Genomic DNA, 17,414 nt, shown 5'->3' with positions numbered 1-17,414 from the left:
GTCTGTGCAAGTGTTCTCCGATGTGAGCGTTGGGCAAAGACTAAATAGATTTAGATTGTATACAGCGCCACCAGTGGCTGTTCCCGGTCCCATGCTTTAAGCACTCTGAACTACAGCACTATTGGTTTGACAATATTAAAATTTATTACTCACATAATTTGCAGTGTCTAAACACACATATATATTTGTTATTGCGCCCTCACAGATCACAAGTCCTGTAACAGATAACAATTCATGCTGCGTTAAAATAGTTTCCTATCATCATGTACTTTTGTCTATTAATTTAACATTTTTGAAAGAGTCCTTGGATAAGTTTGTTTGGGTACAGTATAACGATTTAATTCACGTGTTCTTAAACGTTACTCCGGTACTCTGAATCTCCTCGTTCACAAACCCTTCAACCAAGCAAAACCACACAGAGATGGCATCGTGTCATCGCTAGTCTCAGCCCCTCGTAAAGCAAAATGCAATACAAAAGGAAAGATGAAGAACGTTCACTTGATGTAACTCTAAAATTTTACATATTTCAGTCTTTATTTAACAAAAATAATATTTTTATAGGGACTTTCTAAATCGCGGGACTTAATAAATATATTATATAGTTAAAAAAAAGGATGTTCAACTATAAAAATTACGGCTTATGGTTCACTCATATTAAATAACATTGTCTCCATACGTTGTGCTGTCTGGAGTTTGTCCTACTCGGAGTGTACCTACAGAATTCTGCAGGGAATTTGCTTCTGGGATTATGTCGTACGTTCCGGAGCTGAGTGGCCTGTATAACATGACTACATAGCTTCGCAGGAAAACAGAGAACACAGGCGATCGATATTTATCACTGCGGAAGAATACTCTGTTCGAAACGTCAGGTTATATTAAATAATTTTGCAACTACTATGTAGATGATAAGCCTAGAATACGGCATAGTCAGATTCAAAATACTACGATAGTTACGAATCTACGTTATGTTGGCAGAGGTAAAGTTCTAGTTAGATTGCAAGTCTACTAATCTAGAATTAAACATTTTTAAACTCCGGAATACATGTACTATTGTGGTAGCTGATTGTCTAAAATACTGTTCCATCCGGTTTTCAAAGTTAGATTATCTAAAAGTCATTTATACTACAGTGTAAGCAAATTACTATAATACGATGTAGTGTATTGCAATACTTGCCATATTTTAAATCGTACAACATTATTATCATAACTATATGCCTAAATAACTGACATAAGTAATATAATCATTATAAAAACTGTGATATGTTGATGCAGAAAACAAAATGGAAGTTAACTTCAACAGTGCAATATCACTAATGAAACAAGTTTCGTTTATGTTGGTCGCTGGTTCTGTCTTGCAATACACGTCATCTGAGCTAAATCTATGTTACTGTGACCACAAAGAGTATCGTTACCTGTCATTATACCAAGGCGATAAGCTATCTTATTGCATGTTTTAGAGTATACACAATGAAGCAATATGCGTTTTACCAGTAGTAATAAATATCTATTTCATGTCCGCTCTTGCAGTTGTGCACCACGTCCATTATTGTTCACACTCCAACCTTGTTCTTGTTCTCCAACATGATGCCTTTTAAATGAGGTACATATTTCATTGACTGCACGTGATATATCTTGAAATAGCGGAAGTACGTGTTAGGCAAGTTAGCTAAGAATAATACACTAGTTTGACAGGTCGCATAAATTAATGTATTGACATGTAATATTACTACAAGCAAAACCATTCTTAAAACCACTCTAGATTATTAAAACCACTGTGTTATTTTCAGTGATATTGCCTTACATGCCAAAAACTGCTTTTATCACTTATTACAAACACGAAAACATTCTCACAAAACATCCCCAAGGTGTGTTCTGTTTTATCGAGTAAAGGATCATTAAAGAAAGCATGTCAAAACGTAATCTTGAGTCACGATACATCCATGCAGTGTGTTTAAAAGCATATGTTGATAAATAGCGCCCTCTAGCTGAATAAAAAAACCTGGTATTTTCATTCAGTCGTCAGCTGCTTTATCATAAACCACCACCTTGCATCCTGCTAATGACAAAATATCTTTGACACACAAGAATAACTCACACAATTAAATGTGTATAAAAGGGAATTTTACCAAATTGCGCAGCGTAGAAGTCTAATTGTTGTTTTTTACAATAAAATCAAATTTTCAGACTTCAACTTGAAGAGTTTAGGATTGGTTTATTTGCTTCGTCAAAAACGTGTACATCCACTCAGTTTGCGATTCAAATTAACGGATCGACAACGCCGTGGATTCGGGGCTAGGATGATAGCAGTATCGTTTTGAACAGAAAACTAACTATTTGATTGTGTAATAATTCGTCATTTAGAATATTGCAACTCTTATAAAGAGGAGACATGACCACAGAAAAAACAATATGGATACTGTGCGCGGTGTATTTACCGTGTCGTCACATACTCGCTACGTCACTAGAGAGCACGGTTTATATGTACTGTTTTTTCAAGAAGATTAATTTCCTCACTGTCAACATGTGTATTCTCTCCATTCAAGTAAATGTTAAAGTCGTACGTAGTCGTACGTGATGTAACACATTAATGTCAATATTAAACTCGCAAAATCCATGTGAAAATAGGTTCTAAATTTGAATTTGTGGCGTCGAGGCGGGTTGATTTGTTTACTTTATACTAGATAGGTCAGTTGATTCGGCTTTCAGAAAATCTCCATACAACCATACATTTCCCTTTTTGTTCCTGTAAGTCCATTCAACGTCAAATACGGGAGCCACTCGTACCCTCTACAAGATAAAATGAAGAGCGGGTGAATCTTTTTAAACATCATAATTAACAAATAAATAAAACACATGATCGTTTAATGTGGATAGCAATGATCATACCAATATTTTAAAGACCATGTGTGCTTCAATTTATAAACTCCCACAACCAATTTCAATCAAGCGTGATCATAATTATAGTAGATGTTGTTAAATTTGTGCATTTTCATACGCATCCTTAGACTCAAGTTTGGTAAACATTATTATCGAGTGCACACTGACTATATACCTGTTGCAAGACTCGTTCATTGTGATAATCAATCAAGTGCCTGTCAGCAAATCTCTTCGCAGTTGTTTTAATGTTATCTTCGTCTATCGAAAGAACAGGACTGGCCTAACAAAACAAGTGAAACATCGTTGTGAAGCGTCCAGTCGCGCAGTGTGTGCTCTAAACGGGTTACATGCGACGTATACAAAAACATTCGAACAAGCGATGATTAAAATGGTTTAACCAACTAGCCAATTTTTTGACAACGTACATACATAAAAATGGAGTAAATACAATCAGTCATAATTAAGACTAATAATTATTGGGTAAGTACTGAATCAAACATTCATATATTACCGTAGTGTGTGTTGATTGTAGAAACATTTCTTTTGGTATATCCAGATTATTAGCAATATAATCCGCAATGCGCGTGTAACTGTGAAGAAAAAAATCGGTGTTGAATTTCATGGTTACGTGGTAAAAATCTCTGTATTAAATAAACTTTTCAGAAAATTATGTATTCAATAGTACGTACAAGTACACCGTCATTTCTATGTGCCATTTTATCTTTCTCGACCCATCACAGTGCCAGCAAGTCTTTGAAGTTTTCAATGACCTGAGATTTAGAAAATAAAATAATTGCGTATTCATAACACATTGTGACAACGTGACATGACGTATTTCTATGCAATTTCTATTTTACGAAAGGTTGTTTATCATACCATTTTATTTTATTTGTATTTATAATATGTTTTTGCTAACGTGAAGTCAGAAAATGCAGAAGTTTATTAATAAATGTCTCAGTTTCATACTTTTTTCTGCCAGTAGAATTGCATGCAGAGCAACCTCCATTACTTGTCCATCCACGACCGTCACATGGGTCACATATTACCTGTATCCAAGGAAATAACAATGATGAACGCTTGTTATAGCGCGTGTTGGGTAGTTAGGAGAAAACACCAAGCTCGATACACACTGGAAATGTACACTTTCGTGAATATTTATTCATACAATAAAGATATTCATAACAATAATTCGGGATACAGAGAACGTTTTTTTTTCAGTCAACCAAATATGAATATAGTAGAGACTAACTATTTGGTGAGCAACGTTCTGATTGGACACTAATGTCGGCCATTTTGTTTTCAATTATTTGAATACAATAGTTTCAGTCCCATTTTACGGACTAGTACGACTTTGAATATAAGGAATACTTCTAATGATTTTGACAGATTTATAGATTTTTTAGGATTTTTTTTTTAAAACAAGGAATACATACCGTACGGATAGTTTCGTAACCTAGATTCTCGTTGCCTTTACCGACACAATATTCACACGCACGTACTAACGCAGAATGGGGCACGTAGACGGTCTTGGTGTGCTCTGTGAATTCCTTAACAGGACGCACGGGGATTTCCCATGGTAACGGTACTTGACCATTGCTACCATCGTCCACGGGTCCACCTGAGAAAATTTAGTACGACAGCGTCATATAAATTAAACCAATATTTAAGATTGTTATGTTACATATATTATGTATCGCTGCCACGTTATACCACAACAAACTTGTGATAGTGTGAAATAGTAACTAAATAACCTCACACTTCTAGTTGCCTGAACAATGGCTCACATATCCAAAGTGGTGTGATTAACTTGGTGTATCCATGGACCAAAGGTATATGGTGTGTCCGACTGCACACAAAGCTTATTACCTCGGTGCGGAGAGCGCCTCCATCTGACAATCCGTACTTCACAAAATAAATATAGCTTGTACTGAAAAAAATGATATGTCATGATTACCAAATACTGAAGTATTGGTGATTCTGTTCGTAACAAACTACACACAGATAAAGGACCTATTGACAATATGATATTAACCAACTTTTTTCAAACGACAATAGTTCTATATGGACGCTAAAAGCGGGAACAAATTACATGAATTATGTCGCATTCACGTTCACAACCTCCAGCTGAAAATAACCTTTAATTCAAAAATGTTTCCCTATTGTATGTAGATATACACGCACGCAATCATGATGCACATCACGCTGTTTTTATATATTAGTTTGATGAATACAAAACTATGAAAAGCGTGATGATAATGTGTATCATACATTACATGTTCGTTTCCCCCAAAACACTTATACTGTTATGTGCGTGAGCAAAACGACAATATTTTAAGATGAATCTTAATCCATTTTGAAATATACAGCACTGAACAACAATTTCTAAAAAAAAATACTTTCCCGACCTATATTACCTATATATATATATATATATATATGAATATAAATATTAAAAAATATTATATTATATGCAATGCGTCAATTTGAAATTTACCAACGAGATATATTCACCCCCTAATCTCAGTAGGAATGAGGCATAATACAGTTAATATTACAGAAAGTGGCGTAGAGGAGTATTATAGTTTAAGCGCGTGTACACAACAAAAACTTTAGTGATGCATATAACCCCGGGCGTTCATATTCTATTGAGGACTGCCTATTCATATCATTTTATGCTGTATTTATCAGATCAACAGGGAACTGACAACTCATATAGTTCCGATCGGATAAGGCGTAAGTTTCCCAATACAAGACTAGGTATGGTGCCAAGAGCGGAAGAACACACTATAATGTGTACTAGAATTACAATCAGCAACATCAGATGAACAGAATACAAGAACTGACAGGCAAGATCTTTTCATCGGCTAAGGCATCAGACTCCCATGGGAATACAGTGAGCTCGGTACATTGGGCAGAATGATACAGTGTAATTTGTTGAACCTAGAAAATCGCAGATAAGAGTCGTACTCTGTTACCTAGAAATCATTAAATATGCCTGGCTTTGTAACAAATACAGAAATACGGATGTAATGACTATATACTATTAAGGTAGAGATGCAGTTTACCTGACAAGTATTTTAATTATTTAATTAGGAAACCAAGATGACCTCTCTTGTCCACAAAACTATATATTTTCGGAAAGCTTATTGTATGAATTTTAAGGTTTTGTTAGTATTTTATTGTTATGGACACGGTAGTTTGAAATGTGCCAAAAAAATGTGCTTTTTTGGTCAAAAGTGATTTAAAAAAATTAGCTTCTAAACCATGCTTCTGTTTCCTGTGAAAATTGGTTTATGGGTACATATGTTTACTATGAAGAAAGTGCCGTCTTGAAAACTGTCTACCAGTTGTCAATTTTGTAGGGCAGCAGCTCAAATTTCACTACTTCAAGTTTATGCATAAATTAACACCCAGGCTAGTTGTCTGTACGATTGCTGTAACACTATTCAACTAAAAACAATGCCCCGACGGCGTTTTGAAGATAAACACACTGTTAATCATTTGTGAAAATTTCAAAACAAAAGGTCAAAGCGTATAGGAGCTATTTTTTTAAAGTTCTGCAATGTGCACTAAAAAGAAGCTGAGATAATTGCTAATTTGCATAACAATTCACTCAGTCAGAAGTTTGCTAATGCTCATAATTAAAATGGCTGTTACAGTTTCAAATTTAAATGTATTATCGTTTTGTACAAAGTTAAATATAGTGCATAATATGGAGATCCCGTCATTTCTATTTTTTACCATGTTTTTTTTTATTATTTATGTACAGCCTTGCTAAATCTTGCTAAGCATTCAAAAGAGATAATGTTTGCACCTGTTATCTATATTTTAAAATCGTTTTTGAGTATGTTGCACTATTCACAATTGTACAAAATTTCAACAGTCCATAGTCAAGACTTTTTGGATAATAAAAAGCAAAAAAAAAAAAAAATTCACTCCCAAGTGCCCACGAACCTGCATCCCTACCTTAAATAGTACTCTCGCATTGTCACATGTCCCGTGCTTGCTATTATTTCTGCTGAGATGACGGATAATGACGGCTCAATGCAACAGTATATGAAGACATCAGAACCGACCCGAAACGGACGAATGACGTCATTGCCGACGGCGTGAGATTCATTATCCATTCGAAAAATCAGAAGAACAATATTTCTGTCAAATTAGATAGAATTTAATATTCAATGGAACGTAATCACTTTTTTATTGGGGAGGTAATATTTATAACGGATGATCGCAATTATAGTGGAAGATACTATTATTCCTGGGGCATAAACTGAACAATATACTATGGTTCCTGTTCGATCCTAAGAATGAAAGGAAGTAATATCGTCTAGCGTTAACAAACACATGGATATCAGTATTGTACAAGACAGGTGTTTCCTTTATATCAAATATCCTGCTTGGTTTCACGAATTAAAGCTTGAAACACACTTAAATTTAGTTTAGTTTGCAACGCCCTTTTAAGCTCTGGCAAGGTAATTCATGTTTCCCGTGAACCATAATAAATGGGTACATGATAATTCCATTGTGACTGAAAGTATTGGGTTGTATTGTAAATGTTAGGACGTGAACTATGCAGAAACCGTTGTTTTCACTACTTCGCAATAGTACGTTGATCCCTTTAGTTCACGCTGCTTACAGGTAGACATAGTGCATGCAAACTGCGTGGGGCGATTATAGTTCCGCATTAGGACATTCGCTTCGATTGACTGTATTCCACCTTTGTTATATTTTTATTAATAGCAATAGGATGCCGACAGTAAAACAATTTACGGTCACCTGATTTTTTTTTTCGAGAAACAACAATCCGAAATATCCTGGATAATGATCAATGCTGCCTAGGTTTCTATGGTAAAATTATTCTCTGCGGTACGGACTGAAATGTAATATATTATTATTGATTTTAAAAGTGACATTTAATCAGGTGAGTTTCTAGTGTGATAATTTTCCTTTATTTTTTATTTATATATAATGAGAAGGTTTAATGCATTGCACATATGCGCATTAACATGTTCAGTAGCGCATACTAATTTGAGTTCGTCTCTAATTACTTTAGAAGGGTTCGCGTCGAATTCAGATTATGCACTATTGTGCAATGTACTATAGAAAATAAATCCTATTGCATATTTCTTCATTTTATATAACCAACAACGGCTAATAATAAATACGTATTTATATTTAAAAAAAATTGAGACCACGTTTAAAAGAGTTCAGACTCACGGTAAATGGCTACAATTCAATTTTAATTTTAATGATTTATTCTATTTAATTTAAGTTTCTTAGTGATTTCTACACAGGTAACAGGTGGAATAAAAAACACAGCCACATACCTAACAGTTTTGCGGCAAATGTCAATAAAAAAACTTCCTTTACAATATACTTGACAAATATTATCAATGAAACTAGAAACTCACTAAAATAAAATGTTTTTTTGTGTTTTTCTTTTAATTTAAAACAATGTGAACCTTTCAGTTCGTTTCACCAAGAAAACCTTTAAAAAATGTTTACATTTTAAAATGACAAGAACTTATAATATAATATGTAATTCGGCGTAAACTTTTTTAATTTCTTGAATGCCATGATGTTTCCGCGCTAAAATTCTGTGTCAAAATTTTGCAAATGATTATTTTATCATAATTACTGTGTAAAATTTGAACCAAATTGACATTATTTTGTATTGACTATAGTTACCATGTGCAACGTCACGTTTTCACTGAGCATGCATATTACGAATTCCCAGCCAGCACGATTTTCTTTTACAGATGAATCATTATGCTCAGAAACCCTTGATATCCCAAACATAACTCGGTGATGTTTATATAAATCAATCGAATACTTACGTGTAACTTGGAGTAAGATGTAGACACATAATTGACTTTCAGATGTTTTAGAACATGTTCTGGATACCTGTCATCGTACGCTAAACATAAAATCCATTGTTTAGCTTCTTCTTTTGTTAAATGACCATCACTGATTGAAAAAAAAATCAATTGCATCATTAAATAAAATTCCTTCATTCTACTTTTGTGACATGTGACCTCTTTTTCTAAATTCTTAATCAGATACCTGTTGTGACCTTTTACCTTTTTTCAAATTCTAATCTGTGTCGTGACATATGACCCACTTCTCATTCTAGCTCCCACACTGATAGTTTTTTTCTATATCGTATTTCCTGCGTTCCATTTCATTGGCAGTTTTTTGCCGTCCCTCCTTCACTGCCATGTCATATTTCACTTTTTCTGTGCTAATCAGTAGGACTATGACGTATATAACTGACTATATAGAGCTGGTGCAATAAACCATGATAAGAATGACTGTAAAGCCACCCTGACACTTGCACAATTTAGACCACGATTTTGTCGTTGCAAGTCGGCACGAACTGGAAGGCTCCCGCACTGTTCACTACGAGTTTACGACAAGTTAACGAATAGTTCACGAATGCGTGCCTATTAGTGTCCACATTGACACGAACTGGCACGACGAGTTCACGCATGGTTTGCGCATAGTTTACGCACTTCCCGCATTGGCACGATGAGTTTGCGCAGTTCGGACGTGAGCTGTTCGTGAGCTATTCGTGGAAGTTTGTGACAGTCGTGGCATGGATTTGCGAATTTTTTTCGTGACCAACGTTTTAAACATTTCAAAATTCTCGTCCCGACATGGCACTCAGTCACGACGGGTTTACGCACACTTCACGTCAGTTTACGACTCGAGTCGTGCCAATCCGTGCCACAGAATCGTGCAAGTGTCAGGGTGGCTTAACTCTCTGGTCAAGTTCATTATGTAGTGATTCATCTTAACCTAAGAATTTCGTTGCTATATTCGTCCAATGCAATAATGAACTATGAAAATGCGCATGCGCCCTGAATTGCTGGTAAGTACTACTAACGTTAGGTTCGATTCATTAATTTACCTACCCCACTACGTGTTTTTGTTCGACTACATCCGGTGGAGGTGACGGTCTTGGAGTTGTGGGTGGTCGGATCAATACGCATTCCTCACCTGTTGAATTAGGACAGACGACACAGGATTACATTTTAACAGAGATAACTGCGGCGTAAAGCATAAAAGCACAACAGCTTACAGTCATATGCAGTCACGTGATCACTACTGTACACACCCGTGTCGAGGAGCAAAGCGTTTGACAACATTTGCGATGTTTACGTAAATAAATGAACAGATATTCATCAAAGGCGTGTCTTCAAATGTTTAATTATATATTAAGTGGGCACTCATCGACATTGTATATTCCACTCATTTGTGTGTGAAATTTTGAATACGGTGGTTATCCTTTAAAAATAAACATTGTCCCCTTGACGTTGTGGTTTGCATGCGTTGTCAATGAGATTTAAATAAGTATTGTGAATGCAAAGCGCCAGTACTTTCTTTTTTACAGTTGCCAAATTACGTTGGCTATTTCTGGATCTAGTAAGTGACAATAAATCTCGATAACAAATATCGTTGTAATTACGTTACATTTTTGGATGTAACTTTGACAATATCTTTAGTAAAGCCGCCAAAACACATAAAGGGCAAGGCGAGCACGTTATTGCTAATTACTTTGCCTTTTATGGATCGGGCACATTGGTCGATACTCACCGATTAACTGGCAAAATGGAATAAAGTTTAAGACAAGCAAAGTTCGTGCGTTATCATTACAAAATATACGTAGATATCGTTCATTCGATAATGTAATTTCAGCTCGTGTATCAGTTGCAAAAGTCAGTTGAATGAGATTGCGTACGACAATCGACATGACTAGTGTAAATATATTTTCCAACTATTAATATTGTAGAATTGTAGTCATTGACATGCACGACAAACCCCGTTACACATTTTATGGATTACATTTGTAACAGCATATTAATAATTTACTCGTCACGATCTGTCAATATGAACCGCCACAAGGGACTGTAGAATTATTGTATACATACGTAATAAATCATCATAACCCCTCGGGGGGTCCGGAGTTACTTTTTGCTTGACACTGGAACTGAAAGACGTGGAGTTGTTCTGAAATGAAACACATAAAAGTTTATTTGCAGTGAGTATATTTTGGAATCGAGGTACTAATTTGCTGTTTAATGGTCATTATTTTTTTGACGAAACAGTAAATAGTCTGTATCATAACATGTAGTTACATGCTTTGGCTAGCTTACGCCCGTCGCCTGGTACCGACCTACATCAACCGTTGTTTTGGGCAAAAACTGACAATGACACAGAGAATGGTTAAACAATTTCACACGCATGGCTCACGCATTGGTTGCAAGTACTGTAAATTGTAAATTGTAGTGTTGCACCATTTAATTGCAGCCAAGGTAATCATACATGTCAATGTTTACATGGGAGATGCAGACAAGTTTGGACTTTACCCCCAAGTATACTGTAAAACACGTCGTTAACAACACACTGACATAGGAACTTTAGCCAATGAGTCGTCGTAACGTCGGCATTTCGACACGTTTTTTTTGCTTGTGTCTACATGCAATATTAATTAATTAACATTCAGCACACCTATCTATCAGAAAGCACATATATCCAGTGTGAATTAAATATCGGCTTGTTCCGTTATACCAGCGTTGACATAGGGTGTCATCCGATGTAGTCACATATGCCGACGTAACAAAAACTACGACATTGTAATTACTTTGCTGGTAACTTGAACAAAAATATACAGAATGGTGTAATATATTCATCAAGTTCAACTCTCAAAAATCTCACACACACACGGTCGCTACTGCGCATGTCCGCGCATATTCGAGTCGACTGACGTGCAATTCGAATTATATTGTCGCCAATAATAATTCCAATACTCACCATTGCCTGAATGTATGTTGTTGCTCGCGAGAGTGTCACACCCTACTCTGCCCAATCACGTCATTTGTAGACTGAAGCCCGTACCACCGCAACGATTATCTGTAGTGTATCACGTGATATGACGTTTGACTGGATAAACTGTAAACTAATGAGTTTGAATGAAATCATGTTATCATGCGTGCTTGGCACGATCATATCGGCACCTTCCTGTGTGGTCTAGGGGATGTTTACTTAGGAATATCCTCGATCGTTAACACGTCAGACATTTGTAAATAAATAAATAAATAAATAAATAAATAAATAAATAAATAAATAAATAAATAAATAAATAAATAAATAACGTGCATGGAATTATTGTTCAAGTTTAACAACGGCATACTCTATTGTAGTACGCGAGTGCCATTGGCATATTGCATGCAAATACAGGCTGCCTGGAAATTAACTAGTGATCACTAGATTACCGCGTCTGCCCACGGCATACTTCATTTAAGACACGTATAGTATTATTTCTGGTGTCATTTTGCGGGTGTCAAAGTCACAAGTAGCGAAACCTTCATAATCATTAAATGTATGCCCGAGAGACCATCTATCCACAAAGCTATAGACTGATCCATGTGCATATCATTTCCCGTGCAATATGTATAATCACATTCTCTAAAACATTGCGTGTAAGAAATTATATTAGTGTAGGAAACAGCGCGGGACACAAGGGTATTGAAAGGGCAAAGTCAAAATAATTTCCCCATCTACCATTAATTCTCTAATTTTCACTGGCCACTCCAGAACCACTTCTATTTTAAGACTTCACTGCTTAAACAAACTCCACCATCCCACCATCACATTGTCACTTCTAAGCCAGTTGCTTTACAAGTTAGCAGAGGGGAATTGTGGTCAGTAAAGCCATGGCTTGTTTTTCATTATTGCAACAATTTCCCAGCTTCAACACGGTAACTGGATGGATGCTAGCGATGCCAATTACTTGGCCGGTACCTATACACAATATATACCGAAGTGAACATAATTGTTGCGCATCACAGACCACAGGGCGAGGTCTTGGCGTTCTGATATTATTACATATGCTCACAGATAGTTGACAGCAAATTCGTAACCGCTTTATCCCAGATGAGTTAGTTTGTGTATGAAAATAATTCCAAATATAGCTGCATAGCAGCAATGACGGGTTTCGAGCCTGCGTGGCTCATGGCAAATTGCACTTGCTCGATGTGATTATTTGACGAATGTTTCATGTCTAGAATGAAAGATAGCAGACAAACTACACAACATATGGATTTGATTTCACAGGAATATGATAAACTTAATGCAAGGACAAATAGTTCATGAGTTATAGAACTTTTTCTCTTTTACTAAATCCAAGATGGCTGCCAAAGGAAGCCATTTTTCGATAATCTACTTTAGTAACTTTGTAGAGCTATCAACAGAGATACTATATGCTAAATTGCTTTTCAAACAAGGAAGCAGTTTTTAACAAGATAATTTTTTGAGGTTTTTTGAATTTTTGTGATAAATTCAACATGGCCGCCAAAACCACTTGAATCATGGGAAATATTTTCATGAACACATAATCATCTCATTGAGCGGATGTTGTATGCCAAGTTTTGTTTAAATCTGGCAAATCGTTCATAAGTTATAGCGTACTTTCACTTTTTTACTAAATCCAAGATGGCTGCCAAAGGAAGCCATTTTTCGAAAATCTGCTTCAGTACCTTTGTAGAGCTATCAACAGAGATACTATATGCTAAATTGATTGTCAACCAAGCAAGCAGTTTTTAAGAAGATAATTTTTTGAGGTTTTTTGCAATTTTTTGATAAATTCAATATGGCCGCCAATACCACTTGAATCATGGGAAATATTTTTATGAACACATAATCATCTTATCGAAGGGATGTTGTATGCCAACTTTGGTTTAAATCTGGCAAATTGTTCATGAGTTATAGCGTACTTTCACTTTTTACTAAATCCAAGATGGCTGCCAAAGGAAACCATTTTTCAAAAATCTGCTTCAGTCACTTTGTGAAGCTATCAACAGAGATACTATATGCCGAATTGTTTTTCAAACAAGCAAGCAGTTTTTAAGAAGATAATTTTTTGAGTTTTTTGGCATTTTTGTGATAAATTCAACATGGCCGCCAAAACCACTTGAATCATGGGAAATATTTTCATGAACACATAATTATCTTATTGAACGGATGTTGTATGCCAAGTTTTGTTTAAATCTGGCAAATTGTTCATAAGTTATAGCGTAATTTCACTTTTCACTAAATCCAAGATGGCTGCCAAAGAAAGCCATTTTTCAAAAATCTGCTTCAGTAACTTTGTAGAGCTATCAACAGAGATACTATATGCTAAATTGATTGTCAAACAAACAAGCAGTTTTTAAGAAGATAATTTTTTGAGGTTTTTTGCAATTTTTTGATAAATTCAATATGGCCGCCAAAACCACTTGAATCATGGGAAATATTTTTATGAACACATAATCATCTTATTGAAGGGATGTTGTATGCCAACTTTGGTTTAAATCTGGCAAATTGTTCATGAGTTATAGCGTACTTTCACTTTTTATTAAATCCAAGATGGCTGCCAAAGGAAGCCATTTTTCAAAAATCTGCTTCAGTCACTTTGTAGAGCTATGGCCATAGGTGCTGCAAAGCAAATGTCTAATTACATGAATGAGCCATTTTTGAGAAGAAGATTTTAAAAGTTTTTTGTCAATTTTCACAAAATCCAATATGGCGGCCAATGTCACATGACCGCTAAAGATTTTATTGCTGATATTTGCTAGACATGAGCCAATGATGCCACACAAAAAAACCGGAAGTTCCTAGACCCCCAGAAAGTGGTGCAATTGAGCACTTCCGGTTTGTCTTCTACCTAAGATGGCGGCCAGGTCATGTGACCTACATAGCTGGTTTTGGGGTATGCACCACAACTCATGGCTCTTTATCAGCATGCAAAATAGCAAATGAATTGCAGTATTATTTTTAAAGTTACAGCGCTTAGAAAAAACGGCGGAATAATAATAAGAAATATAGCTGCATAGCAGCGATGACGGGTTTCGAGCCTGCGTGGCTCATGGCAAATTGCACTTGCTCGATGTGATTATTTGACGAACGTTTCATGTCTAGAATGCAAGATAGCAGACAAACTACACAACATATGGATTTGATTTCACAGGAATATGATAAACTTAATGCAAGGACAAATAGTTCATGAGTTATAGAACTTTTTCTCTTTTACTAAAACAAAGATGGCTGCCAAAGGAAGCCATTTTTAAAAATCTACTTCAGTAACTTTGTAGAGCTATCAACAGGGATACTATATGCCAAATTGCTTTTCAAACAAGCAAGCAGTTTTTAACAAGATAATTTTTTTGAGGTTTTTTTGATTTTTTGTGATAAATTCAACATGGCCGCCAAAACCACTTGAATCATGGGAAATATTTTCATGAACACATAATCATCTCATTGAGCGGATGTTGTATGCCAAGTTTTGTTTAAATCTGGCAGATCGTTCATAAGTTATAGCGTACTTTCACTTTTTACTAAATCCAAGATGGCTGCCAAAATTAGCCATTTTTCGAAAATCTGCTTCAGTAACTTTGTAGAGCTATCAACAGAGATACTATATGCTAAATTGCTTTTCAAACAAGGAAGCAGTTTTTAACAAGATAATTTTTTGAGGTTTTCTGAATTTTTGTGATTAATTCAACATGGCCGCCAAAACCACTTGAATCATGGGAAATATTTTTATGAACACATAATCATCTCATTGAGCGGATATCGTGTGCCAACTATGGTGTCAATCTGGCAAATTGTTCATGAGTTATAGCGTAATTTCACTTTTTACTAAATCCAAGATGGCTGCCAAAGGAAGCCATTTTTCGAAAATCTGCTTCAGTAACTTTGTAGAGCTATCGACAGAGATACTATATGCTGAATTGCATTTCAAACAAGGAAGCAGTTTTTAACAAGATAATTTTTTGAGGTTTTTTGAATTTTTGTGATAAATTCAAGATGGCCGCCAAAACCACTTGAGTCATGGGAAATATTTTTCAAAACACATAATCATCTTATCAAGCGGATGTTGTATGCCAAGTTTTGTTTAAATCTGGCAGATCGTTCATAAGTTATAGCGTACTTTCACTTTTTACTAAATCCAAGATGGCTGCCAAAGGAAGCCATTTTTCGAAAATCTGCTTCAGTAACTTTGTAGAGCTATCAACAGAGATACTATATGCTAAATTGCTTTTCAAACAAGGATGCAGTTTTTAACAAGATAATTTTTTGAGGTTTTTTGAATTTTTGTGATAAATTCAACATGGCCGCCAAAACCACTTGAATCATGGGAAATATTTTTATGAACTCATAATCATCTTATCGAAGGGATGTTGTATGCCAACTTTGGGTTCAATCTGGCAAATTGTTCATAAGTTATAGCGTACTTTCACTTTTCACTAAATCAAAGATGGCTGCCAAAGGAAGCCATTTTTCAAAAATCTGCTTTAGTAGCTTTGTAGAGCTATGAACATAGGTGCCACAAAGCAAATTTCTATTCACATGAATGAGCCATCTGTAAGAAGAAGATTTTAAAAGTTTTTTGTCAATTTTCAGAAAATCCAATATGGCGGCCAAGGTCACATGACCGCTAAAGATTTTATTGCTGATATTTGCTAGACATGAGCCAATGATGCCACACAAAAAAACCGGAAGTTCCTAGACCCTCAGAAAGTGGTGCAATTGAGCACTTCCGGTTTGTGTTCTACCTAAGATGGCGGCCAGGTCATGTGACCTACATGGCTGGTTTTTGGATATGCACCACAACTCATTGCCCTTTATCAGCATGCAAAATAGTACTTCAATCGCAGCATTATTTTTTAAGTTACAGCGCTTAAAAAAAACGGCGGAATAATAATAATAATAAATATAGCTGCATAGCAGCGATGACGGGTTTCGAGCCTGCGTGGCTCATGGCAAATTGCACTTGCTCGATGTGATTATTTGACGAACGTTTCATGTCTAGAATGCAAGATAGCAGACAAACTACACAACATATGGATTTGATTTCACAGGAATATGATAAACTTAATGCAAGGACAAATAGTTCATGAGTTATAGAACTTTTTCTCTTTTACTAAATCAAAGATGGCTGCCAAAGGAAGCCATTTTTAAAAATCTACTTCAGTAACTTTGTAGAGCTATCAACAGGGATACTATATGCCAAATTGCTTTTCAAACAAGCAAGCAGTTTTTAACAAGTTAATTGTTTTGAGGTTTTTTGAATTTTTGTGATAAATTCAACATGGCCGCCAAAACCACTTGAATCATGGGAAATATTTTCATGAACACATAATCATCTCATTGAGCGGATGTTGTATGCCAAGTTTTGTTTAAATCTGGCAGATCGTTCATAAGTTATAGCGTACTTTCACTTTTTACTAAATCCAAGATGGCTGCCAAAGGAAGCCATTTTTCGAAAATCTGCTTCAGTAACTTTGTAGAGCTATCAACAGAGATACTATATGCTAAATTGCTTTTCAAACAAGCAAGCAGTTTTTAACAAGATAATTGTTTGAGGTTCTTTGAATTGTTGTGATAAATTCAACATGGCCGCCAAAATCACTTGCATCATGGGAAATATTTTCATGAACACATAATCATCGCATTGAGCGGATGTTGTATGCCAAGTTTTGTTTAAATCTGGC

General features: G+C 35.6%; 1 protein-coding gene across 1 annotated transcript; it reads right to left on the bottom strand.

The window, feature by feature from the left end:
- Positions 1-2,186: 2,186 nt before the first annotated feature.
- LOC100366887 (protein SSUH2 homolog) lies at positions 2,187-11,748 on the bottom strand. Its single transcript, XM_078006171.2, has 11 exons — positions 11,695-11,748; positions 10,812-10,890; positions 9,795-9,879; positions 8,718-8,847; positions 4,744-4,804; positions 4,311-4,495; positions 3,844-3,923; positions 3,567-3,647; positions 3,389-3,467; positions 3,053-3,157; positions 2,187-2,787 (listed from the first exon to the last, which is right to left on the bottom strand). The coding sequence occupies exons 1-11, from the start codon at positions 11,695-11,697 to the stop codon at positions 2,668-2,670; spliced, it is 1,008 nt and encodes a 335-aa protein (XP_077862297.1). The 5' UTR covers positions 11,698-11,748; the 3' UTR covers positions 2,187-2,667.
- Positions 11,749-17,414: the final 5,666 nt, after the last annotated feature.

Source organism: Saccoglossus kowalevskii, chromosome 9 (genome assembly GCF_978046115.1).
Source record: "Saccoglossus kowalevskii chromosome 9, keSacKowa6.1, whole genome shotgun sequence".
In the NCBI taxonomy this organism is placed as follows: domain Eukaryota; kingdom Metazoa; phylum Hemichordata; class Enteropneusta; family Harrimaniidae; genus Saccoglossus; species Saccoglossus kowalevskii.
Note: the sequence above shows the minus strand (reverse complement) of the source record. Positions and strands in the feature narration are given on the sequence as shown.